At 50.3% G+C, this 24,199-nt stretch overlaps 1 protein-coding gene across 2 annotated transcripts; it reads right to left on the reverse strand.

Moving 5' to 3' along the window:
- Nucleotides 1-6,561: 6,561 nt before the first annotated feature.
- On the reverse strand, nucleotides 6,562-22,404 carry PNLIPRP1 (pancreatic lipase related protein 1). 2 transcript variants are annotated; one of them, XM_087862666.1, is made up of 13 exons: nucleotides 22,346-22,404; nucleotides 22,176-22,224; nucleotides 21,425-21,579; nucleotides 20,787-20,912; nucleotides 18,868-19,002; nucleotides 17,454-17,562; nucleotides 15,599-15,718; nucleotides 15,382-15,501; nucleotides 13,762-13,880; nucleotides 12,868-12,997; nucleotides 10,698-10,806; nucleotides 9,931-10,098; nucleotides 6,562-6,690 (listed from the first exon to the last, which is right to left on the reverse strand). In XM_087862666.1, exons 2-13 carry the CDS (start codon nucleotides 22,222-22,224, stop codon nucleotides 6,627-6,629), a joined length of 1,404 nt encoding a protein of 467 aa, XP_087718792.1. In that variant the 5' UTR covers nucleotides 22,346-22,404; the 3' UTR covers nucleotides 6,562-6,626. The 2 variants fall into 2 exon arrangements, with proteins under 2 accessions (XP_087718792.1, XP_087718793.1); XM_087862667.1 differs by lacking the exon at nucleotides 6,562-6,690 and adding an exon at nucleotides 6,892-7,003 and having other exon boundaries at nucleotides 22,346-22,403.
- Nucleotides 22,405-24,199: the final 1,795 nt, after the last annotated feature.

Below are 24,199 nucleotides of genomic sequence, written 5' to 3' on the forward strand. Positions count from 1 at the left end.
AGGGTTTTGAATGTAGAAAAATGGCTGCTGCTTCTTCTTCTTCTTCTTCTTCTTCTTCTTCTTCTTCTTCTTCTTTTTTTTTTTTTGGCGACCCTCCCTTCTGAGAACTCTGAGGTGAGCAGTGCAGAGTTGAGGGAAGCTAAGGACTGAACTTCTCTATCTTGAGTAGGCTTCAGAGTTTTTGGAGCAAGTAAGGTGATATGCAGCCTGACAGGGATGCTTGTGCCTCAGTGACCCCCAAGCCTAACGTTGTCCCTGGAGGTGTCCAGCAGCTGAGAGAGAGGTCAGGTCCAAGGCTCATAAAGGACCCCACTGAGGAGCCTGGAATGACATTAGGCAGAATGGAAGCCCGAGACCCATGCTATGGAGCCAGGGTGGCTGCCCGTTACTCTTGAGAAAACCCAAATTCCTTACCATGGCCCTTAGGGCACTGGACCTTGCTCCTCTCCCCTTCCTCGTGTTGAGTCTTGCTCACTGAACTCCATGCATGCCGGTCATGTGCTGTCTCTCTTGGAAGTGTCCATCTCGGGGTCTTTGCATATTCTGTTTCTCCCTGAAATGCATAACCCTCACTCTTTCCCTGCTTAAGTCAGTTGTCCCTCAGGGCTCCCCTTCAATGTCACATCCTCAAAGATGCCTTCTTCAGTGTCCAAAGCAGAACCAGACCTTTCTTTACATCTATCACTGTCTTTATTTTTTCTTTCATAGAACATATCCCAATTGGTAATTATATTTCCATGATTATTTGTTTGGATTTTGCCCTGATGGCAGGGTCAAGTTCTGTGTAGTTATTGCTGTCTCTAGAGCCTAGCATGGTGTCTGGTAGATATGGGGGTAACCCATAAACGTTTGCTGGGTGAAAGAATGAGACATTGGAAGCTAATAGACTCATTGGGTTGTTGAACGGAATAACTTCCAGATCTCTCCTGCCATTTCCTCCTGCTCCCTGCTCTGTGCCCTGCTCCATGGACTGCCTCCCTAGGCTACATGCCTTTGGACTTCTGGTTGGGTTGAGCCCATGGGAGGCACATAGGGAGACTAGAAGGTAGGAGGAGAGAGAGGTTGGAGTATTTCTTCCCAGGCTCCCTCCCTTCTGTGCCATGGGTGGGCCATAGCTGTACTATTTCTCAATTTAGGGACTTTGTCCCTTCACCAAGCTACCCCCCAAGGAGGGCTGGGCACCCCTTCCACAGTCACCAGTGGCTGAGGGCGGACCCTACTGGGTGCTTCCAAGCATCCCAGAGCCTGATGGGTCTCTTTGGGAGGGTGGCCCAAGGCAGGACAGGGCACCCCCTGCTGTCTCCCACTTGCCTGCACACAGCAGGACCAGCTCAGCCCCCCTCGCCTCTCTGGGGGCCTAAGTTTCTGAGGTTCTAATGTTCTGCCGGCTGTCTGTCGTGGGAAGGAAGGGAAGGCCAGCACCTGTGGGAAAAGACATTTACTGGCCACATGTCAGCAGGCACCAGGGTCAGGGCCTGGGGGAGCCCTCCAGCTGGTAGGGCAGCTGCCCAGGGAAGGGGACGGCTTGGGGCCTCCTCCTGCATTCTGAGGTCTGTTGAAACTGGTCTGTTCCTCTCCTTCAGCACTTCTTTTACCTGTCCCCTCCCCTGCATTTCCCCTGCCCTCACCCTGCAGCGGCTGGCCTCACCTCTCTCTAGGCCAATGCATCTGCCCTCCAGGTCCCCTCCCCCAGCTTCCTCCTGGCTTCGATCCGCTGGTGGCTCCTTATTGCCTTCGGGGCATGTGTTCTCTCGCTCACTCACACTCATCTGTGTGTGACTACACATGCCGGATGGTCTTCCAGCCTTGAGGGTACAACAGTGAACAGATCATGCTCCTTCCCTGCCCTACGGGACCGATGGCCCCAAGGGGCACAGGCACTGATCCCCAAAAGCAAATACATAATTACAAATGAGCAACGGCACTAAGAAGAAGAAAAAGCACACCGAGGAGCTTGTATGCCGGTCATGTAATTTGGGCTGTATGTAAAAAGAATAACTTGGGGGTGTCTGGTGGACAGGGGTCAGAATTTAGCAGAGTCCAAACTCTGAAGCCGGGTACACGAGGTTATGGGTTGAACCGTGTCCCTTACTGAAAGATATGTTGGAGTCCTAACTCCCAGGACCTCAGAATATGACCTTATTTGGAAATAGGATCTTGACAGAGATAAATGAGGGAATCAGGGTGAGTCCTAATCCAATAGGACTGTTGTCCTTACGAAAAGGGGAAAATTGGGCAGAAAGACACGGACACACAGGAAGCACGCTGTGTGAACATGAAGATATCGGGGTGCAGTCTCTGTAAGACAAGAAACAGGAAGAGTGCTGGCAGCCACCCGAAGGAGGAGGCACGAACACATTCTCCCCTCACAGCCCCTGGGAGGAACCAACCCGGAGACACCTTGGTCTCACCTGGAGCCTCCAGAACCGGGAGAGAATAACTTTCTGTTGTTGAACCGTGTGGCCACCACGGGCCCTCTGCCCAGCGTGGCTCCTGCTGCTCCCCAGGGTGCCTGCCCGCCCTGCACTTGGGTGGGATGTGGGACATTGGAAGCCAATGGAAGGAAGGGCTTGCTTGGATGGAAGGGCTCACGGTTCTGGAATGGCCCTGCTTGTGTCCTCTTCTGAGCTCCTGCACCCATGGTTCCCCTGTCAGGGGTGACGCTGCACCCCTGCACCCAGACCCCACCCCCAGGTCCCCCAGGCCGTCCTCCTCCAACCCTCTCAGGGCTCAGATGCCCCTCCACTCCAGGTGTGGGGACAAACTGCTCTCAAAGCCTGGAACCTGGATGTCTCTCCCACATTTGCAGAGCCAAATCGTACTCAGACCTGAGCAAATAAATACATGGATGTCATCCTCGCTAAAAATTCTCACTACCCCTGGAACATTCCCTTAACCTCATCTCATTGCCCATCAACTCAGGAAACCAAGGTCTTGCAGCAAATGACTATACCGAAGCGGCCTTTGTCTCTGTAACTGGTTAAAAACTAGACTGTCATCAAGATAAAAACACGAGGGACGCCTGGGTGGCTCAATTGGTTAAGTGCCTGCCTTCGGCTCAGGTCAGGATCTCAGGGTCCTGGGATCGAGCCCACATCGGGCTCCCTGCTCAGTGGGGAGCCTGCTTCTCCCTCTCCTTCTGCTCCTCCCCCTCTCTCTGCCCCCCCCTTGCTCGTGCTCTCTCTCAGATAAATAAATAAATAATCTCTAAAAGATAAAAACACAAAATTAATAAATTCTCAGAGAAGAGTATATGCCCGGAGCCCTGGGAGCCGAACAGAGACTGCTGTCTATCATGGGGCTACCGTGTCGGGGTGGAGTTTCCCAGGTTGCACGTGAGAATCCCCTGAGAGCTTTAAGAAAAAAAACATGCTTGTGCCTGAGATGATTCTCGGTTAGGGCGCGACCTGGGATGACCCCCCCACCTCCCTTTTTTCAGCTCCCAAGGGAGGGCAGGTGAGTCTGGTTTGTAGCCAGGATGGTGAGGCCCTGGGCCCCTCCTTGAGTCCTCAGAGGCCCCAGGGACAGAGCCAGCCCCCCCACTTGGCGTGTGCATGCAGGGCCAGGGTGCGTGGGCACGCAGCAGCCATACCAAGCACTGCGTGTGCCTGCAGCCTTCTGGTAGCTCTGAGGGCTGGGCCACATTCCCTAGGTTGCCTCGCTCACTCTGCAGCGCCCTCACGTGAGGACAGAGCCGTCGTTCCTGTCGCGCGTGGATTCTCTTGTTAGATCCCTGAGACAACAGTTGTTGTCAGGAAGGCACAGCTCTGGGCTGTGGCCTCGGAGCAATCAGAGGGGGGACTACCCCATGGGGGGTTTTTCGGATGGGTAGAGGGGGCCGGTGGTGTGGGCAGTGAAAGAATTCACCCGAGGCAGGACGAGAGAGTTTACTGTATACACCACAAGGGAGTAAAGGGCAGGACAGCAAAGGAGAGACTGTCTACCACGAGGTGGAGATTTGGGGCCATGGTTACAGGGCAGAGCGAGGGAGGGTGGGGAGCAATGGAGTGGTCCCTTTTTGGGGTAATCTTAGGAACTGTGCCTGGTTGTAACCGGTCAGTTGGGCCTTTGGCTATTTTGAGGTGGGTCGCTTCATGAGCCTGTGTGCCTTCAGCTCAGTGGCCGCTGTGGGCCCTCGGGCCTTGATCAAGGTTCCATTGCTGAGGCCTGCTGCCTAAAAGCGGCCTCCGCAGAAACCCCTTGTTCAAGGTCACCTTGACTGGAAGGTGGTTTGACCGGAAGCCTGTTAGCTCAGAGCCTTTTCCCTTGCTCCTGACCAGACTGAATGGCCTCTGAGTTTTATGCTAGTAAACTGAATGCGAATATAGCCTATTTTCATCACCCCACTGCACCACTTTTGTTATATAACCAATAAAACAAAAGCAAAGCCCAATCGAACTGGCCCCAGGTAGTCCCTGAAATCAGATTTTACCCCCAAACCAGATTTGGACTGGGCCACGTGGATACTGCAGGAGGACCTCCCTATCTTCCCGGGATGGTGTGTTTGGGTTGCGGGTCTGTGGGGCTGATCTTGGTCTCCCCCATGGTGTCAGGAAGTAGATGTTCCGTAACTGTGCTGATAAGTAGCCGCAATACACAGCAGTGGTCTTGGAACATGCTGTTCTCTGCCGTCCTGGGAGTATTTTCCAGCTGTGTATCTGGTAATAGGACAGGCATTTGAGGAAAAGGACGTGGGAAGAGAGAGTAGGGGCCTAGCTCCACTCCAGCTGGGGTCTCCACCAGCTGCTCCCCTGCCCTTGGAGCACATAGTCACCACGGTAGGTGCAGGTGGGACCCAGGTCACCCCAGGTCTCCCGTGGCTCAGGGCAGTGCCTCGGCCGAGTGCTCCTGATGTGGCCCAGAGCCTTGGGCATTCTCCCCAACTGCTTCTTCCCTCTGTACCGCATACTTTTCTCAGTGTCCTCTTTGTCTTAAAATAATTTCCCCCCAAGTCTTTGGCCATTTCTGTCAGTCTGGGGAGAGGGTGAAGCAGGTTGTCCTTGACCAGAGAGAAGGGCTCTCATGGCCAACCAAAAGGCCCACCCCCTCCATTATACCTCAGTTTCACTTGCCACTCTCATATGATCCTCATCGTCTCTTCTCTGCATAGCTGCAGGGCCTCCTCCTCCTAGCTGGCCTCCCAGCCTGCAGTCTCAGTAGGCCATCTTCCTGCAATCCTGGGCCGAGAACCAACAGCTCTCCAGAGCCTTCCTCATCTTGCTCCTCCCCCTCTTGGACCATCCTGTCCTGGGACGTGCTTGTTTTTTGCACTATCGGCTGGCATGGTGGTGTTTATCTAGGTACTGGGTTCCCTACTACCGTGCACACCTCCAGGACTGAATCCAAGTCTTCTGCTTCCTCGGCTTCTAGAAGCTGGTGCAGAGCTGGCGTTTGGTGGTATTTACAGAATCTACAGTCCACTGATTGAGCTCTTATGCCAGCGTGGTGCTGCCTTGCTCAGGGTGTGGGTTCAAGGCCAACGCTGGACGAAATTGTGACAAAGGGGCCTCAGGCCCAGGCTTTGTGTTCTCCTGCTCGGTGTCCCCACCCAAGGTCCTGCGTGTCCCCCTACCACCGCCATCGTCTTCAAAACCCTCCTCATTACTACTGTGATTGAGAGCTCACCTTGTGCCCTTCACTGTGAGACCCTGGACACAGTCGCTCCTTTAATCCTTACCCCAAAATCTGCTTTCAAGGAACAATCTGCAGTCCAGTCACATTCAAGTTTGAAGCTCAATCAGAGCTTAATGTACCACCAATGGTGAGGAACAGAGGCCAAGGCACCGAAACTGTCGTGATGGGATGTGAGGCCTGGTGACCGAAAGGGGAGTCACTCAGGGGAGGTGGTGACCTTCCTGGTCCTTCAAAGCTTCAGGGAATGATTATGGGATAGGCTGGGCCGCCTTGAAGGACACCTTCTCCTGTGCAGGTGGGGCTCATGTCGCGGTCTGATTGGCTGAGAGCTCCCCGGTGGCCCCAGCTGATTGGATGCCTGAAAGGGGGCGTGCACCAGGCACTCCTCTCAGAAGCCATCCCTCCTCCATGCTGAGCCCTGCCCTGGGATGGCACCCGCTGGGGCCCAGGAAGCGTGGGGACTGGAAGCCCGTCGGTTCTCAGCAAATACGCCATCTCTGGATGCGGGGGGGTCTTTGACCTCACCGAGGCGGGGCCGCCGAGCAGCTCCATCACCACAGGGAGGCCACATCACAGCATGGCCTTTCCGTAATCCTTCAAGGTGATTGATCCGAGTCAGGGGAATGGACCCCCAGCCCCCAGGGGACCCCGGTTCACTCTGGCTTGAGCAGCCACCTCCCCTTCCCTGGGCCTCCGTTTCCTCACCTGAAAGATGAGGGGCGGGGCTAACGGCTCTGCTGAGGCCCCCCACGCCCATCCTCCAGTTGGGCGATGCCACCCCGAGGTGAGGAGCAGACAGGGAAGAAGGGCGTGTGCGGTCAGAAGTCAGTGGCAAGGAACCCAAACGTCTGGAAACACTCAGGACTTATTTAAATGATCTATCCCCAAATGTCCCCAAGGGGCAGCTGACATCAGTGACAGACGGTGTGAGAGGGTAGATGCGTCAGTGGCTTTTATTGCTGTTACCACGGGGCCCGGATGGCGCGTGGACGTTAACAGGGCGTGAGGGTGAGCAGCACGTCCTCCTTCACGGTGCTTTCGCTGCAGAAGCTGTGCCTGCCGACAGCAAGGAAAGCTCGTTAAGTGGTGGGCAGCTGTACGTGGAGCTCTGGAGCTCTGAGCTGTTGGGAAATGGGAATGGCGGACTTCCAGTTCTCAAGGAAGGAGGGGAACACTAGGGCTGTGGCTTCAACCAGCTCCTGGAGATCCAGTTGGAGCTTGGAGTGAGACAGGTGGCTGGTGCCTGCGACAAGGTCCCCTGTCAGCTGTTGCTCAGAGTGGCCCTGGTCCCTGGGTCCTCATCCTGACAGGACTGCGGGGCCCTGAGGCAGCAACGGGACCTCTCACTGGCCTCCTTCTCCACGAGTCCCTGTGGAGGGACAGACTGCTTTACAGACGGGCTCGCTCTTGACTGAGCCCCTCTGGAGACGGGATTCAACCTTATAAAAGCGACAGTCAATTGAGCTCCTACTCACTACGGGCAATGGCGCTGACTCCCTTTGTGCAGACGTCATCCTCACAAGCCCTGTGTGAGGAGGTGCGACGATGAGTCGCACATGATAGGAGAGGGAGCTGAGGCATGGCGGGTTCTCAGTAAGTAGAAAAACCAGGGTGCGAAGACAGGCCTGATGTCACAGTCCACATTGTCCGGGGCAGAGAGTCACACTTCAAACCTCCCTGGACCTTGCCTTCCACACCTGGAGTCAGTGGCTCTTTCCCTTGGGTTCCCCACTCCCTGCCTCCCAGGAGTGACATGGGGCTGGTTACTCGGGTCTCTGAGCATCAGTGTCTTCATTCGTAGACGACGGCTCAGTTCCCTCCCATGATTGCTGAGAATCCCGTGTTAATAGTGCAACGTATCATGGCAGTAAATGTAAAAATGTATAAACTGATAAAAAAAAAACAACCCAGGGGCGCCTGGGTGGCACAGCGGTTAAGCGTCTGCCTTCGGCTCAGGGCGTGATCCTGGCGTTATGGGATCGAGCCCCACATCAGGCTCCTCCGCTATGAGCCTGCTTCTTCCTCTCCCACTCCCCCTGCTTGTGTTCCCTCTCTCGCTGGCTGTCTCTCTGTCAAATAAATAAATAAAATCTTAAAAAAAAAAAAACCCAATGCAGATGTAAGTGGCTATCATGCCTGTTATTCTAAGAACCACAAGTTCCTTCACCGCCCTTGACCTCTGAAGCTGTGCTGGGTTTTCTCCCTCATCTTCACCACGGTCCCTTTTGGTTTCACTTGTCTTTCCTTGCTGCCCTGACCCTGTCTCCGATCCTACTTCCGGTTCTCTGCACCTTGAGCCCTGCCGCCTGTGTTCGGGGCTCCCCCACCCCTCACACACCAAGCCCATCACCCCTGCTTGTGTCCTTCTCAGTGGAAATCCCTCAGCCCAGGAGATCCTTGTGGCCCCCTCTCTCCCCCATCACCGCCTCCCCTGGCCCCCTGGCTTTCACACTTCCTCTCCAGCCACGCTCTTTGGGCCCCTCAGGTGAGTTCTTTCTTCTGTCATTTGACCTTTCACGTGAACCTTAGGTCCGGGGGTGCTCAACAGCTAACACGCAAACTCTCCGAGAGCAGGCTCTGCCTTTGCGTCCCCTACCGTTAGCCAGGCATACAGTAGGTACTTAATAAAGTCAGAGAGAGAGGTGGGAAGAAGATGCTGGGGGTGGGGGAGAAACTAAGAGAGGGAGAACTATATTTGTCTTTGGAGCCACGTCACTGGGGAAGAATTCTAGTCAGCGGGCTCCTCAGTAGGACTTGCAATCCTAATGGGGCAACTAGAAGAATTTGAAGGGTATCCAAGAAGCACTTGGGCTAAGATCTTGATTTTCCATAGCCTCCCAAAGATTATGCTGATTTTTAAAAAATATTACTTACTGACTGTCTTCCTATCAGCAAAATATTAGAGTTATTTAACAAATAAAGCTTTTTTTTTTTTTACTCCCAAACCAGTTTGCGATGTTTGATGCTGTTTTGATCTAACTGTATTTTAAAAATCTGATGTCCAACATCTCTAGCTTCTCTTAAGATAGATTTCCTCTGCAGTTGACAGGCAGGGGAAGAAGGGACTCAGGGACTCAGGCCACTGGAAGGTTCAGGTGGCAGTTGATGGACTCAAGACCTCAGGGGTGGGCTTGAGTACATTCTGTTCCATTTCTAGAAAGTGTAGAAAGTCACAGCCTTTCCTCAGAAAACCTGGAAGGTACAATGACCTGACTGATTTGGTCTTGTGTCTGTTTCCTTCTTCAAATCTGTCAATGAGCAAGTCAGCTCCTGGGAACAGTCTGCATTTTTAAGGTTCTAATGATACCATCTTCTTCCAACACCTTCTTAACCACATGGTCCCAGGATCCAGGCCACAGTCCATTTCCTAACAGGCCCTGGGAACTCACTTTCGAGGCTCATTGTGCTCCGATGGGGCTGGGCAGGGAGGCCCTGGGTGCACTGCAGCCTGCACAGGGCTCTCCACCAGCTTCCTCAGTGCTCGGCTCTAGCTGAGAGATCCTTGTGCTGCTGACCACCTGGTCGGGCCAGCCCCTCTGTCCTCCCCCACTCACAGGGATAGGGAGGACCCCACAGGGGTCATCCGGCCTGAGGTGTGACTGCAAAGACTGCCAACTTCCACTTGGGGAGTCATAGTCGCTGAGGCCCGAGTTGAGCAACCTCACCGAACCTCCCAAACCTCAAGACCATCAGTGACCACATTCCCAGAATCCCCTTCCACAAAGCCACCCTAGGAGGGTTCTGCTGGCCACAGGTGTGGTCCCAGCTTTGGGGACAATCGCTCTGCCCCCTCCTCAGGTCACTACACCCACATCCCCCCCCCCAGTTGCCACAACAAAGGACACTGAAAGTCAGGATAAAGATTCTGCAAGGATCATTACCTCAGCTCTCCCTTGTCCTAGCTCAGATTTCATATCTTTTGCTAAAATTACCTTTTTTTTTTATTATCCTGAAATTTCATGATCTTCCGCTCTTTAAAGGTAGCTACTCTCTAGCTCATACTTATAAGCTTATACCCTCAGAAATTATTTCTTTCTTCTCTTTCTCATTTTTTCTCCTTATCATTCCTTGAAGGCAAGGTGATACCAGCTGTAGCCTTCTCAGATAGGGCTGGGAACACCCAACAGAAATGCTTTATGCCGTCTGTCAATTGTTTGCCCACAAAGAAAGGGCCCCAGGTGGGTAAACTGTCGGCTTTTCTGGCTGAACCATGACTAACTTTCTGGGGTGAGTTTCCATTACAAGCACTAATCTCTACCAACATCCTTAGGCACAAACCAGCAAAGATATACGTACACTGTTTTCTCATCTCCCTTTTGCACGGTGATCGTGGCGGCCCCCACCTTGGGGAAGGTTGGGTTTACCACGTGGTTATTCCAAAGGAACTTGACTTTCTCAATTGTTCCAACATCGAGCCTTGCATCAAATTCATTGGAATGGGTAGAGCCTGGTTTGAGAATCCCCCTTGAAATAAAGAGATAGAAACATTTCCATGCAAAGAAACAAGCTCTAATGACAGATAATGACAAACCACTTTTTTTCTACTCGAGATTAATGAGGTCAGTTTTTAAAAATTAATTCTCAAATAAAGGATGGAGAAATGGAGAGGCCAGTTATATGCCAGCAGCCTCACACTATTATTTGAATATTGTTTTCTCAAACTCAAGTTAATTTCTACTCAAAATATTCTTATAGAAAACTGTATAATTCCTTCATATTATTATTTTTTTCTGGAAGAATTACTTGTATAGTAATAAGTTATCCACTTAGTTTAACACAACAAGCATGTGTTACTATGCTAACCAGAAAGCATGACATCTACGGTAATATTAGATACATTCTTTTAAAAATCTATTTTTAAAAATGGAACTACTGAAAGAGAGAAAACTAAGTGCCTGGATTTATAATTGAGAAAAGAAAACTGTCAGCAGAAGTCTGAGATTGACTTTACCACATAAAGTAAATAAAATCAATTGATAAAGAGAGGATAAGCGTTTCCGTACATGGATTTGAAGGCTGAGTCTATCAGCCAGTGAGATGTGATGCTAAAAAAGGACCCTCACCTGAAGACATCGAATTGATGAGTGTTTCCCTTACTTCCAAACAAAGCAACTTTGACCTGACCAGTGGCTGTTTTTCCAGACAGTGTTAGAGAAATCCCATATCTCCAGCCTACACAAGGGATAGAAAAGAGTTCCATTTATTCATGCACAAAACAGTTGACCCAAATTTCAGAATCCTGTCCCCACCCTTACACCAAGGCATCAAAGCATAAGAAATCCTACCTGTTAATCTACAACTAAACAAGGCTATGAGAAGTACGTTTCTAGCAGTATCCGCTTGTAGACCTGCACTGACCGGGAAAGGGACCACTACCCACATGTGGCTGCTTAAATTTAAATCCAAATTAAATAAGATCAAAAATTAATTCCTCAGTCTTACTAGCCGCATTTCATGTGCTTAATTTCCACATGAGGCTACGGGCTACCGCATTGGACAACAGAGAACATTTCCATCATTGCAGAAAGTTCTGTTGGACAGCTCTGCTCTAGAGGGACCGCACGATGAGATGAGATGAAAAGAGAAGGGACAAGGGCTCGCCGCCATGTTTGGAAAGGTGGTCAAGAGCGCTGTCCTGCGGGCTGTGTCATATTGGTGCAGCCCCAGGGCCCCAGGTGGCGTCCAGCAGAGAGCGGGCCTCTGTTGTTACCCAGATCCACACGTGCGGTGCTGTCTCAGTGCCCATGAGCACACATGCACACAACGGAAACACATATAACTACACGCTCACACACATATACATGGATGCGTGCACACAAACATACACACACATGCACACACCCACACACGAACACACATATGTACATAAACACACACATCGTTTGCCTCACTCCTGCTCGGCTTTCACATCCTCAGAGAGATTGTGCCTGTCCCTTCCAGGGTCGGGTCCCTGTCCCAGGGTGCCACAGCAGCAACCCGCCACGCCCAGGCAGAGCGTGGCTGCTGCTCGCCGCCGTCTTCTCTGCTGGGCTGTGCATTTCACGCACGGACTGTCTCGCTCATCCCCGCACCCCCACTGTCTAGCATAGGTTCATTAGTAAGTGTTGGTTGAGGAATGAATATGTGGTTTTTGAATGTTTGATTTGTTGTTTTAAAATACGGGCCAGCATTTCATGCATCCCTACAACAGTAGAAGGAGTGGTTAACCAGTGTCCTTTTGAAAAATACGTCGAGTGATGCAGGGGGTTCCACATCTGATCGCAGAGATGGTTACGTGGCTCTTCATCTATCAAAACTCATCGAACTCTACACTACAGAGGCTGGTGAATTTTGCTGTGTATAAATTGGACCTCAATAAACCTGACTTCAAAACCTAGCTAAGACGTATATTATTATAAACACAGTGTCTTTTTCACAGTGTAACTTCTTAGGGGACTGTCACAGAGAAGGATGGTACAAAGTGGCCCAACCATGTCCTGTCTCTACCCTACGTCCTAGACGATTTTGCAGATTTTTGAGACAAATCACCCCTTCCTGATTTCCACCCACCCTCCACCAGAGAGGGACACCTGCCAGGGGCAGCAGGGACCGAGAGGAGGAAATGGGGTGATAGGAACTGGACTTCTTAAGGGTCTCAGCCCAGCAAAGAGCTGGTCCCAAATCAATGTGTGATGACTGAATAGAAGAACAGGTGCGCGTGACATAGACCTAAAAATGAAAAGAACAATGGACTGTGGAATGGTAAATTCTGAGGGGCCTGGGGGGCCCAGTTGTTGAGTGTCTGCCTTTGGCTTAGGTCATGATCCTGGGGTCCTGGGATCGAGCCCCGCATCAGGCTCCCTACTCGGCTGGAAGCCTGTTTCTCCCTCTCCCACTCCCCCTGCTTGTGCTCGCTCTCTCGCTGTGTCTCTCTCTGTCAAATAAATAAAATCTTTAAAAACAAAACAAAACAAAAAGAATGGTAAAAATTCAGGGGTAAAAGTTGCCACAGAGATGTGCAAGTCGCTATTATCCCATCATTTATGCTTCTATTCATTTCATTTTTATCATCACAAAATGGAAGAAATGCAGACTCTTTACAAATCCTTAGTTAGGTCTTAAATGGGATCATTTGGGCAGACGTGTCCTTTCACTACGATAGTCAGAATGTGCTCCCGAGTATTTCAGGTTAGAGCTGAGCCCTTCTTGTCTAACAGAAGCTAAACTTCCTTGACGAGGGTGAGCACAACTTACGAGCGAAATTGCTGGAATCTCCTGTGTTCAGGAAGAATTTCTGCTGCTCTCCACTTGTCTTGCCGGCAAACTTATCAGCGTAGTGGCCCATCTGGGGGCACCCTTGGTCTGGGCAGGGGAAGCACTTGTTCTAAAGAGAAGAGAGAGATCTAGCTGTGAAGTGTGAATCTGTCTTTTTCTGACCCACACATCTCGGAGAGCAATTCTCCTACCGCCTGAGTTCCCTCACCTGTAACAGGAAGGAGATCGGGATAGATGATTTCTAACTTACTTTCACCCAGGACAGGACCTCCAACACCGATGGACATCATGTCAAGATATACTGACTGACTCCTGGGCCCCAGGCTAGATCAATGACACCTCCCATCACGTGATGTGCTGGGGAACGACTAACAGCCAACTCTGGGACTAAAAGCCCTGAGCGTAGCATTTGCCAATTTCCGTGGTGTAAATACACTGCCGCCAATTTCAGAGGCCCAAACCCCTAGCCTGGCATCTAGAATCCGAGCATCCACCTTTCCTTCTCTCTGGCGTATGAATTCTTCTCTCATACATTCTTCTGTCCTTGCTCTGTCCTTGGCAGAAATGTGCACCCCTTCTCTTCCTCCTAAATTCTGTGATTTTCCAAGCCAGATTCAAGCACTACCTTCTGGAGGAAACCTTTCTAGATCATTGAAATGACTGGTCTTCTCATTTCCCAGCGTCTTCCTCACCCACATGACTTCTCTAGAATTTTAGCCACCTCCTGCCTAAAAATTTTTTCCCCTCTGCTTCCCAGAATCATAAACTCTGAGGGGCAATCCAAAACAAGGAAGGGATGGTCAGAAACTGCAAATTCCCAGCACAGCAGGACGACCGTCCCACAGAGGGAGTCAAGGAGGAATGATCGCTTACAGACTCAAAGGCCCTGTAGGAAGCACAGGGGTACGAAGCAAACCCAGCAGGGTTGAGGATGCTCTCTGAGTAATACTTGTAACTTCTCAGGTGATTGCAAGCCACAAAGTCCCGAGTTCCTGGGGAAAAAGAGGAGGAAATCTACACAGGTGGTCATGGGGCCAACAACTCTCTCTTCAAGTGGAGAGGCTCCAAAGTGGGACCATATTCAGAAATTTAAGGTACGGTAAAATTAAGATAAGTCCAAAACAAGTGAAGTTAACATAAAGAGGCAGCTTTCTGTGTTCCAGGCAGTGTTCTGAGTACTTTACATGCATTGTTCCTATAATCCTCACCTTTCCAGGCCGTGGGTACCATACCATTCCTAAGTACGGAATGATATACAGATTACAGCCTTGGTTGTACAGATTACAGCGAGGAAGGGGCAGAACTGGGGATTCAACCCAAGCCCATGTGGTGCTTGAGCCCCTGCTTCTAACCATTATGCCATCCCGTGTCCCAGGCCCCAGGCTGGAGGTCCTTGAAGACACAGCCAGATGTGACATGATCTCTCAGACATGACAAAACCAGGGCAAGGACATTTAGGACATTTTCATGCTGTGTTTAGGTGAATAAAAAGGAGAGTTGAGTAGCTTTAGGAGGCACTTTTCTCTCTTTCATAGCATCTTGCCTTTCCTGATAACCTTGGCCTCCCCAGCTCCTGTCGTGGGACAGAGGTCACAGCATATCTGCTAGACGTGACCTGAACTTGCTTGACCATTACTGATGGAAAGCTTGGGCAACCCTATCCATGTAAAGCCTCAGAAGGCTGTGAGACGAACACGTGAATCTGCATTCTTAATATTTGCTTTGGTGGCATCCATATGTGCCGAGCCATTCTGGTCAAATTCAATAAAAATCCATACTCCTTAGATATGGTCAGACCACTAAAGGTTTAAACCTCTGTGGGGCCAAGTGATGAGTTGGGCTGAAAAGTTCACTTATCCATTGTCCTTTTGACCTGATTAGATATAGAATCTGTATCTGGAGGAGGACCTCTACCCCAGGGGCCCTCCACCAATGATAAGGAATAACCACCTGGAACAGCACAGTCTCTGCGCAGCCGTCCCTAGCGGTGATCATTTCTCATCCTGACCCAACATAAGGGTGTAGTGACTCTCATTGTGCAAATGACTTTGCCACGGAAATGACTGGGGAACATTCTCCTTTTGTCTACAGAATTGAAGCCAGTTACATGCGCTCGGACAGGATCACTGACTCCCGAGGGAGAATTGGCAGAAAAATCCTCTTAGAGTCAGGATGTTTGCCTTCATGGTATTTCTTTTCTTCATTAGGTAGCTACCAATTGATTGCTGGAGTTACGACTTTAAGCAATGGTTTCATCATTCTTTGTCACTTGAGCAGTCCAGGACACCCATGACAGTGCTTTAAGGAAGTATAAAATCAGCAGAGTGGAGATACAACAAATAATATGTAGCTATATTTTTTTCAGAAGTAAAGTCTAAAAGGGGGAATTGTATATTTTTAAAGAGCAATGTGTTTTCATTTTTGAGATTTGTTATGCGGAAGATTCCGCCCCCCCCTCCCCGGAAGTGATGCCCCACCCTGCTCTGGCTTTACCTTCCCAAATGCCATCTAGGTCGACGATCTGGGACAGGGCGTTCTTCTTGCATCCTGGCATTTCTTCTCCTCCATTGGGGAAGAAGTCAAGGTGACCCATCAGTTGGCTTGTTCCAAAACCTGAAATGTTTGAAACAGCAATGAGCTTTTCACCATACAGTTCCCTTGGTTAAAACACAACGGCATGTGCTTGCAGCGAAAGCACCATTGGGCTCACCCAGGAATGGGATCAGGGGAGCCGCATCTGTGTGGATCACATCAACAAAGTCGGCATCGGTGGGATCGAGTCGAACCTCTTCAGGAGTACCCTGGAAACTTGCTTCTACAGGATCCAACCCTAAAAGAGATGATCAGTGCTGCAGACCAATAGACAGGGCTGTGGGTACCAGCAGGAGCACCGTGTACAGTTGCTCAGGCTATGCATTGCTCAACTCAAGGGATGCCATACTCTGAAGTCATGCAGTGCCATGGCCCTGCCTAGTGAGTATAGGGACAGAGAGTTTCAGTGTTGCTCCTCAGAAGAGGGCTCCAGTGGCCTGGATAGAGAAGGGCAGGTGAGCCAAGAGATTTAAATTTGTCTGACCCAGGATTTTTCCCCTCACATTATTTTCTCCTATTCACTTGCAGATCTTTCTTCTTTAACATTCTTTTCCTCTTCTCAAGTTTGAAAAAGAAGGGACAAAGTAGTATGGTGTCATAATTAAGAACATAAATTCTGGAATTAGGCAACCTGGTTCTAAATCCCTACTCAACTAATTCTTGGGCAAATGACATGACCTTGGGCAGATCATGCAACCTTTTTTTTGTGCCTCAGTTTCCCCATTTATAAAATCTGGGTAATAATGTGGCTATAATAAGATTAAATGAGATATATATATATATATATATATATATATATATATATATATGTATACACACACACACACACACACAGCTTTTAGCACAGTGCCTGGCATATCGTCATGGACATATAAGTAAAATATTGATTATTATTATTTCCTCCTTCATGTCAGGGCTCCTGAATATGTCAATAGCTCTTTGGAGTTCTGGCCAGAGCAGTTGAAAAAGCATGAACGTAAATGTCTGCTGAAAATAAAAGGGAGAGGGAGCCTGCATGGTTCAGTCTTAAGGTTAAGCGGCCGCCTTCAGCTCAGGTCATGATCCCAGGGTCCTGGGATCGAGGACCACTCCCTGCTCAGCAGAGAGCCTGCTTCTCTCTCTGCCTGCTGCTCTGCCTACTTGTGCTCTCTCTCTCTCTCTTTCTTTGTCAAATAAATAAATAAAATCTTCAAAAAAAGAAGACTGCAAAAGGAGAGCGCCTATGAAGTAGAGGCTGGCTTGAGCCACAGGGCAGCGGCCCTGGGTTTGAATCTTGCTCCGCTCCTGATTCATCGCATGGTTCGGGGCCAGTTATCCAATTTCCTGAGCCTGTTTCTTCAGTTCTGAGGATTCAATGAGAAAATGTGAAGCACTTGGCACAGTATTCGGGAGGAGTCCGCACTTCCTCCATGCTTACTGTAGTAATGATAACGGCATTATGTGATTACGATGGTATTACGTAGATATATTTTGTTGCTGTTGTTAAAGGCTTTGCTTGGGTTAAAAGAATGATCTGCAGGACTGATGGCTTCGTTTCCTCTACCAGCAGAGGCAAAGGAGGCATGGGACTTCCATGTTCCACTCTGCCCTTGATCTCAAAGAGAAGGGGGAAGGACTAACAATGTGGACCTTAATTATGTTTGCTCACGTGCACCCTAGCTTTCCTCTCTGTTTTCCTGGGTCCCAGTCCTGCTGAATGATCCACACCGCCAGGAAGCACGGATCTAAAGAGAAAGGTTGGGGACAGAAGTGAAGAAGCAAAGGGAAACAAGGAGGAGCAAAGGCACCACGTCTCCTTCCACAAAGAGGAGCCTCTCGGGGGCTTCCTGATAGGTCCCGTGCGGGCTCTAACCAGCGCTGCCACAGCCGAGGGGACAGGCTACTTCGGGCCAGCTTCTAGCTGTCCTGTAGGCTTGCACCACGTTCTGGGGTTACGGGGGACAAAACCAGGGGCCCTGCCCCGAAGGCCTTACCTGTAATCCTGCCCAGGCCTGGAGTCCTGCTGCCTGCCTCTCCAGCCACGTGGGCTCCCAGGCTGTGGCCGATGAGGTGGACTTGGGAAGGTGAGTAGCTGTAGTTTGCCTGCAGAGGGAAGGTTGTATTTTCAGGACATTTTTGTGCTGCGGCTTTTGTAACAGGCAAACCTAACCTGATTCCTCTTTGAAAACCGTCTATGGCTCCCACCGCCCTTGGGATCAAGCCCAAACTCATTCCAAGGGTCTCAGAACTTTCCTGACTCAACATTCATTTTTCTGGATTCTACCCAAACTCTATGTGGAACTTTCAGGCCTCAGATACGTCATATTCTGTCATCTCTGGGTCTGGTGTGGTCTCCTCTTCCTCTAGCCGTCCACTCCCAACCACGTGCCCAGCTCACGTCAATACAGCCTAGACATCAGCTCTCAACTTTAATGTCCCTCCCTGAGAGATGTCCTTAATCACTCCCCCACCCCCTAGCCTGGATTAGCTGCCCCCCCATGCGCTCCGATTAAGGCTGTAGTCCCCCCATTAGAACCCTGACCATGCTCTGTTGTCTTTGCAAGTCTTCACTGTGAGCTCCTCCAGGGCTGGGATGCGTCCTCTTGACCTCTTAGCAGAGCTCTTGACACTGAGCAGCCCCCCCCCAAATATTGTACAACAAACAAGTGACATAAGGGCACGAGGGTTTGCACACGTGGGTCTCAGAGGTGTTCACCCATTTGTACCCATTCGTTGACCTTCAGTACCTTCAGAACAAGCACCACCGGTTTTGAGTTTTGCAGGGGTGCAGAAATAGTTAGAACCAACCGGTTCTTTGGCAGACCCTTTAACTCTAAGACAGAAATGGCCGGGGCCTTTATCTGGTGTAGAATGGAGCCCGGAAGAGTTCGTGACTTCGCTGAAAGGATTAAAGACTTAAGGAATAGGCAAAAGGGAAGACCAGGGTAGATAAAAGCAACTGAATTGATGGTGACAAAGGACATCCTCAGGACCACCAACAGGGCAAACGCTGCCCCTTTGGTCCCACGTGGCTCTCCCCGGCAAGGCCGTGTTTGCCCCACAGAGAGATATGCCTGGTGTAGTGGGGGGCCCCTGGTCCTAGACAACTCTTGTATTGACCTGTGCTATGCTTTGGGGGCAAACACTTTGATCTTTTTGGGCCTTAGTTTTCGTATCCGTCAATGGAAGATGATAATAAAAGCCCCCACATCCTAAGTGTTACCTCTTATTGATTTTTCCTCCACTGCCGAGTCTTTATTACGGCAAATTTCAGTTTTAGAAGTCAAATTCTGAAACAAGTACCCTCCTTTCTATTCCTTTTCTAACTATCTAAGTCCCAGCGGCTACTGCGGCCAGCAGAGAGCAGGGTGTGAGGCCCGCCCGGGCAGCGCCCCGTCGAGGACTCACCGAGAGCACGCCCAGCAGCTGGGCCACCTGCGCGCCCACCACACGCACGTTGTTGGCGGCCTGCGTGTACGTGGTTTGGGAGCCTTTCTTCCAGTCCACGCAGATGCAGTTCACCTCCTCGACCTTGAACATGTTCTGGTGTTGGAGAGACGCAGGGTGTTATCATAGCGGCACGTGACCACATCCCACCAGGGCTCTGAAATAGTCACTAGGAGTTATTACTGGTCGTTGTGTCTTTCCCTTGCGGGGGCTCGGAGACAGGCTAGGCTGTGTCCGGAGTCCTGTTGTCAGCTGGGAGTTAGCCCTCGGGGTACTCGTTACAGGAAAGGCAAATCCATTCCCCCTCTAGCTTGTAGATTAATTCAAAGCTGGCCACTCCCTGGTTTTCTGTGACCAAATTCAGTCAAGTTGATTAGGCGGTGGGGAAACAAGGGCGTCAGTACAACAGTCCTATTTTGAAGAGGAAAGGTCTCAAGTGTGATCTCTGGTGGCCAGGGAATAAATGACCTTGTGGATTTGACCCTTCGCTGTCCTGTGAGCCTCGTGGCAACGCCGCCAATAACTGGCTTTGCATTCACCCCAGCCTGCTGGGTATTTAGTACATTTTTACGGTCAAGATAACACAGTAGTTCATGGAGGAGACACACAGCGGACATTTGAAAAACAGAACTGCACTGATTTGAAAGAGATTGAAGAATTCGGAATGGAAAACTTCTTCCAGGATGTCAAAGAAACTGATAGACCCTTAGACCCTCCTGCGACCAGCTTGAGTTTAAAATGGTGCTATGAATTGAAAATCCACTTAGAATTTTCCACATGTGTGATCGCACACACAAAGAGACCAAGAGCTGTTTCTCAGGACCTTTATTTTTAAAGCAACCCTGAGGAATCTCTTACAAACCAGAGGAATTTGGGGTGTGAACTCTATCCCACAGTTTATCCACTAAGATACTTATTAATGAGGGGCTCCCGGGTAGCAGTGGCTCAGTCAGTTGAGTAATCGGCTCTTAGTTTCGGTTCAGGTCATGATCTCAGGGTCGTGAGATCGAGCCCCACATGGGGCTCCGTGCTTGGTGCAGAGTCGGCTTGGGATTCTCTCTCCCTCTCCCTCTGCCCCTTCCTCCCCTCAAATAAATAAGTAAAATCTTTTTTAAAAAGATACTTATTAATGATAGGAAAGAAGAGGTGGCAAGAGCTAAATGCCTGGTAAATCAAGGCCAACCGCAGAATGACTTTAATTTTCTAGGTTTGTAACTTTGCCTGTTGGCAATATAGGTGGGAATTATTGTGTGTGTGGAAGCGAGGCTGCTAAGGGTATGTTCTTAGGTGTCAGAAAAACAGATTGCATGACTGTACACATCAAAGGAAAGGATGATGGCATGTTAGGTATTTGTGTGTGTGTGCGTGTGCGTGTGTGTGTGTGTGTGTGTGTGTGTGTGTTCTTCCATTGTCTGTCCTTCTAACCAATAGCCACTCCATATAGTTTTGGCACTCTCTATTCTGCCATTTGGTCTCCTGGTCCATCTTAAGTTCTCCATTTCTCAAATAAACGATCGTAGCAGCGCATCATCTCAGGGATGTGGAGGAGGCTTGAACAGAAAGATCATAATCCCTCATTTACAGGCCAGCGAAATGCCCTCCCTAAAAATGGAATCAGATCTTTGGCCTTGATTTAGCCAGAAGTAAGATGGTGGACTTGTGTGCCTGCACAGCAAATGCCACCACTTCCAGCCACGGATGTGGTCCAGAAATGTGGAAGTCGATTCTTATTTTTGCAAAGAGAGGCATATGAATTGTGTAAAGGTCACTTCCTATGCAGGGATTTCGTGTTTTCAAGCTCGTCTACTGCGCTTGCTGAAAGGAGGGGGAGGTGTCAGCAGGCAGGCGGGCGGACTGTGGGGCTGGGAGCCGACCCCTACCTGGCACATGTCCAGCAGCCAGCTCTCTTCTCCCTTGTCTATGAAGCCGTGGATGATGAACCGGGTCTTCTTGTCTGTTTGAAAATTTGATGCCTCAATTGTCGATGGATCGGAGGGAAGGAGAGTCTGTGGCAAAAGCAGAATTTTGCATTATTTTGCAGCCCAGCCACTTGGGCCAGCCCTCTCCTTCCCCATCTCTGCCTGTCCCAATGCCATGATCTTTCCAAGCTTAGCACAAAAGTCACCTCCTCCATGAAGCCCTCCCTGACTCCCCTTTTCCTGCCTACTCCTGCCCCCATCCCACCCCCGCCCAGTCAGGAATTCCTACCTCCACTGGGGCTGGATTATAGCTCACCGTCTTACCTTCCATAGGGTTCTTAGTGGATGGCAAGCTCTTGGCCCCAGACCAGAATCCCATAACCAGTTAGAGGTTTTGGCAAATGTGAACCATTCATTCATTCAAGCCAACATTTTACAGAAGACCTACTCTGTCCAGGTCTGGCTAGCAGCTGGAGGGGTAAGGTGGGACAGAGCACAGTGGGGCAGGAGGGTACAGAGACAAGGAACGTCTAGTCTGCGGGGGGGGGGGCACGACCCCTCCCCCAGTCACAATGACGCTGAAATGACAGAGGTCTCACTTGAAAGTTGTTCGGGTTCTTGTTGGTGTACAGCAGGAAGCGGGTGCCGATCTTCTCGGGGCTCCAGGGGAGAACTTTCAAGGGCCTGATTGCAGTCCCGGCCCAGGGCTCCGAGTCAGAAAAGCACCCAACTTGTTCATAGCAAACTTCGTTGGCTGTAGAGAGAGGGTAAATCTGCTCACACGCAGCTCCCCAGGCTCTGGGGGGCCACAGCTGCTCCCGTCCTCACTGCCCTGCCTGGGGACAGTCTGAAGACAATGGGCACACCCTGCCTCTCTTCTCACCCCCAGTGCCACCTTCTGATCTGGGACCAGTGCCATTGAATCCCACAGAGACCCCAGCTGTGCCGCCGCTCAGAACAGCCACCAGAACTCAGAAGCTGTCTCCCATCCCCAGCGCTTCAGATCTATGTATTGGACTTACGGGATAAAGCCCACTGAGAAGGCAGTATGCTAACCCAGGCGGGTGTTTAATGCTTTACCTAGAAAAGTCTAGCCTAGAGCACCTGGACATGAAGACAGGCCAGTGGCGAGATGCTCTGAAGTGGGTCCCTGGCAAAGTGCCTACTCTCCCAGGCAGAGTGTCAGCCCCCGGCCCCCACCCCACCGCCCCGCCCCCCTCTGGAACCTCAGGGTTGGCCAGAGCCATTGAAAGCCCTGCCCTGCCACGAGTCAGGCTTTCTCTGGCCAGTGCCGAGATGTTGCATTTAAGCCCTTCGGGGGGGGGGGAGGGCAGGTGCGACGTTTCCTACCTTTGACTGCTCCCAGCAGGAAAAGCGCGATTGTCCAGAAGCTCACCATCTACGATAAATTCGGACACTCTCAGCATCACCAAATGTTACCAGAGCAAGGAGCCCAGACCCTCAGGAATTCAAAGCTATCTGCTTCGACCCCTGCTGGGAGGACAGCAAAGGGGACTTACCTTGTGGGATGTTCCAGGCCTTCCCTCCCTCTCAGTCAAGGACCCAGGCCTTATTTTTATACCGGAGCCTTATCTTTTGGAGCTGCCTTCAAGGAAACAGCAGCTGATGATGGAACGTGCTGTGTGCACTTAATATTGTAATATGCGCAAACACACAGAACAGTAGTCAAATCTTCCCACAAGTCTGGGAAGATGAAAGAATGCTTCATTAAAAGGGGGTGAAAGGTCCCTGCCTTCATACCTATGTACTTGTGCATGTAATTAGGAGCCAAGTGGGCCCCACTTTCTCATTTTCTATTTTGTCACCAAGTAGTTTACACATCCCAGTAAGGGCACAGCAGCAAACGCTAATAACGGAGGGTAGTACTTATCACTTAGAATAGATGGGAATGTCCCCCGAATAGTTCTGATCAAGAAAATCTCCTCTGTCTGTCTCTGTCTCTCTTACCTAATGCTCTCTCTTTCTCTCTCTCTCTAGCAGTCTAATACCTGAGTCCATGAGCTCTGGAGACAGATTCAGCAGCCCCACCACAGCCTATACCAGACTCCTCCCTTAACCACCTGTGCCAGCGAGCAAGGGCCAGGTAATGAATCAACGCAAACCATAATGGTTTAAAACAACTGCAGTTAGTCTATTATCCTACTAGAATTTTGAAGAACTAGGCTCAGGAGCCTCTAAAAGCCCATGTCATCAGGCCACGTCACGTCTGTGGAATTTCCCCAGACACTCTGAAGGTTGTACAGCTGTCCTACGAGACTAGGCCCCCGCGAGGCCATCATGAATGCCCCACTGACCCGTGCATCTGTGAGCAGCCTGGCCAGTTCACACCACAGGCAGATAAGCCTTCACAGGGCAAACACCACAGGTGCCCTATCGCACCCCGCCCGAGTTAGATACACCTGAACGTCAAAGTTCACCCTCTTCCTGAAGAACCAAAATTCTGGAAGATTGCCTTGCTGTCGGAATGCTAAAGATTTCCCTGGGGGTCATAAAGAATAGCAGCCAAGAGTCACTGAGGCTTCCGGGTGACAGTCAGAGCACTGGGCACGTATTACCTAATTTACGTCTTACCACAACCCCACGAACTGAATGCCATTATTTGCCCCCCTTTTTAGGTATGGAAACTGAGGCACGGAGAAACAAGTAAATTGCTTCATTTTGATAAGTCACCCAGGAAATGAGGGATGAGATGAGATTTGAATTCAGACCAAAGAAAGTGAAATAAGGACTTGCTGAACATTCAGATAATCTGAGCAAGTCGTCTATCAGAGTTGTTAAGGGTCAACCACAGAGAACAGGTGAGATACTTACAGAGAATAGTTGAAATAGAAAATAAATTTCCCCTACAGTGCAGACTTGAGTTGTATGGTTGACCTAAGTGATGAGACGTTTAAACTTTGGAAGGCTGCTCATGTGGTCTAGGAAGGTGCTGGAGCAATTTATAGACTGTGGTGAAGTCAAAGGCATTTATGCTTTGTGTTGACATTGCAACAAAGAGATTCGTGGTCACCTCATGGTGGATGAGTAGGTAAATTGGTTGGTAGGTGATGTCAGATGACCCTGTCTGCCTCTTGGACCTCTTCTCCTTACCCTCCACATTGGCCTCATTGGCTGCCATCGAACATGCCAAATCCTTTCCTGCCCCAGGGCCTTTGCACTGACTATCCCCATGCCCTAAAACTCTCCTCCCTGGACTTTCACTGGGCTGGCTCCTTCTTGTCATTCAACAATTAATTTAAATGTCACCTCTTTAGTGAGGCCACCGCTGAGCACCCCCGAAGCCCTTTCACTGCCAGCCTCCTACCTGACCCCAGACCCTGGTTCCCTAGCACCTTATGTTTCCTTCAGATCAC

Source organism: Ursus americanus, chromosome 6, assembly GCF_024610735.1.
Source record: "Ursus americanus isolate L20-20 chromosome 6, mUrsAme1.1.p, whole genome shotgun sequence".
In the NCBI taxonomy this organism is placed as follows: domain Eukaryota; kingdom Metazoa; phylum Chordata; class Mammalia; order Carnivora; family Ursidae; genus Ursus; species Ursus americanus.

Bases quoted from the DNA above. Each gene is read 5' to 3' on its own strand.
- PNLIPRP1 (XM_087862667.1), bottom strand. From the start codon at position 22,224: ATGGTGAGCTTCTGGACAATCGCGCTTTTCCTGCTGGGAGCAGTCAAA. The intron at 12,998-13,761 runs GTAAGCGATCAT...TCTTCTCTTTAG, and splicing joins CCTACAGGGCCTTTGAGTCT to AACAAGTGCTTCCCCTGCCC. The intron at 10,099-10,697 runs GTGAGGGTCCTT...CTTTATTTCAAG, and splicing joins CATCAATTCGATGTCTTCAG to GGGGATTCTCAAACCAGGCT.